Below are 1,919 nucleotides of genomic sequence, written 5' to 3'. Positions count from 1 at the left end.
CTTCTCTCAGCTATACGAACACTTCCATAGAAATGCCAAGGAGTCAATTGCTCTCACATGCCTGAATACAGAACTGGCTATCCAAAGCATAAAGTACATCTCACTAAATGCTATTGTGTGGAGATAAGCTGCAGAGACAACAAATGAATTACTCAAATTTGCCTTGCGTCAGAAGGCACTTACCACTATGTAGAACAAGTTGGTTCTATAAAAGCCAATTAACACCAGGGCACTGGCATAAAGAAGGCTGAAATAAGCTTAAAACACAGAGAAACTTCACCAAGCCTGTTGATTTCTATAAGCCTGTTTTTGATAAATGGTATATGGTCACAAACAGCAAAGAGCTTTTAGATCTATGCACCTTTTCTGAAACATAAACCAAGAGGATCTTTAGCATGCCAAGGGTCACGAAGAAGGAAGGCATCTGCTTGCTGACTTTCCCCTACAGCTGCAGAACTCACTGTGATGCTGGCTACAGCGTTTCCATTATTCAAAGGCAATGGCATGGCAGGCGTGACTGATCCCACAGCCAAGGGCACTGAGCTGGCACAGGGACTAAAGGGCATAGCTTGAGCCAGATGTTTGTAGTCCCTTTAACTGTTTACTCGCTGATGAATCCTTCAGCTTGAAGTAGTGGCAAGGGCTTCTCTGCTAGTGGAATATAAAGGCTAGGTTTCAGAGCAAACACTGGATGAAAGCAGTCTTCAAAAACAGAGAAAGAAATTCACAAGGGAGCTGGGGATGACAGCTAGCACTCCATGGAATAAAGCAAGAACATTTCTGGCTCCACACAGTAATAAAAAACAGCAAATCAGGACAGAAGAGCCCATTATCACAATCATTCTGTTTACAGTATCACAATTCACAGTCTGGCATGTAAAAACTGAATAGATCCAGCTGCTAGTAGGAAGATGGCTGTGCCGCAGCTTGCAGCTCTGTCTGGACCCAGAATAACAAAACTGATCACACCTCTGTCAGCATTTTCTTCTCTTTATAACTCTGGTTGTTGGGAGGAATAAAGTTGGAATATTTCATGGACTCCAGGTCTTCTGCTTCCAGGAATTCCGATTTGCTGAGAGACTGATTACTGTCCCCCTTCTTGGGCTCAGAGAAGGGGGACTGCTGCTGGCCACAGGTGACATGGGTGTACTGACACTGCTCTTCATGATCAGTCTCTCGGTGGTAGAAGTAGTTGAAGTTGGACACAATGACAGGGACAGGAAGGGCAATGGTGAGCACACCCGCGATAGCACACAAGGAGCCCACAATCTTGCCGCCAATTGTCATGGGATACATGTCCCCATAGCCCACGGTGGTCATGGACACCACTGCCCACCAAAAAGCATCAGGGATGCTCGTGAACAGGGAGTCAGGGTCATCAGTCTCTGCAAAGTAGACAGCACTGGAGAAGAGGATCACCCCAATGAAGAGGAAGAAGATGAGGAGGCCCAGCTCCCTCATGCTGGCCTGAAGAGTCTTCCCCAAGATCTGCAGCCCTTTGGAGTGCCTGGAGAGTTTGAAAATCCTGAAGACTCTGACCAGCCGGATGACTCTGAGGATGGCAAGGGACATGGCTTGCTGCTGGCCCCCATTGTTGCTGCTGCTGCCGGGCTGCTGCTTCTGCTGCTGCTGCTGGGCCAGCTCGGTGCCCAGGGTGATGAAGTAGGGGATGATGGCCACGATGTCGATGATGTTCATGATGTTGCGGGAGAACTCGGGCTTGCTGGGGCAGGCGAAGAAACGGACAAGGAGCTCGAAGGAGAACCAGATGATGCACAGGGTCTCAATGAGGAAGAAGGGGTCGGTGAAGAAGGGCCCGGCGCCAGCAGCAGGGCGCAGGGGCAGTGGAGTCCCGCTGGGTGGTGGTGGCGGGGGCAGCAGTGCCTCGTCGCCGGGCGGTGCTGGCTCCCCAAAGCTGG

General features: G+C 49.8%; 1 protein-coding gene across 1 annotated transcript; it reads right to left on the bottom strand.

Moving 5' to 3' along the window:
• Positions 1-362: 362 nt before the first annotated feature.
• On the bottom strand, positions 363-1,855 carry LOC104461543 (potassium voltage-gated channel subfamily A member 6-like; the record flags this gene model as incomplete). Its single annotated transcript, XM_010073211.1, has 1 exon — positions 363-1,855. A coding segment is annotated over one exon (892 nt), but the record flags the coding sequence as incomplete, so codon positions are not given.
• Between the last annotated feature and the right edge of the window lie 64 nt (positions 1,856-1,919).

This window comes from Pterocles gutturalis, unplaced genomic scaffold (assembly GCF_000699245.1).
Source record: "Pterocles gutturalis isolate BGI_N339 unplaced genomic scaffold, ASM69924v1 scaffold1951, whole genome shotgun sequence".
In the NCBI taxonomy this organism is placed as follows: domain Eukaryota; kingdom Metazoa; phylum Chordata; class Aves; order Pterocliformes; family Pteroclidae; genus Pterocles; species Pterocles gutturalis.
This window is presented reverse-complemented; position numbering and strand designations above follow the sequence as displayed.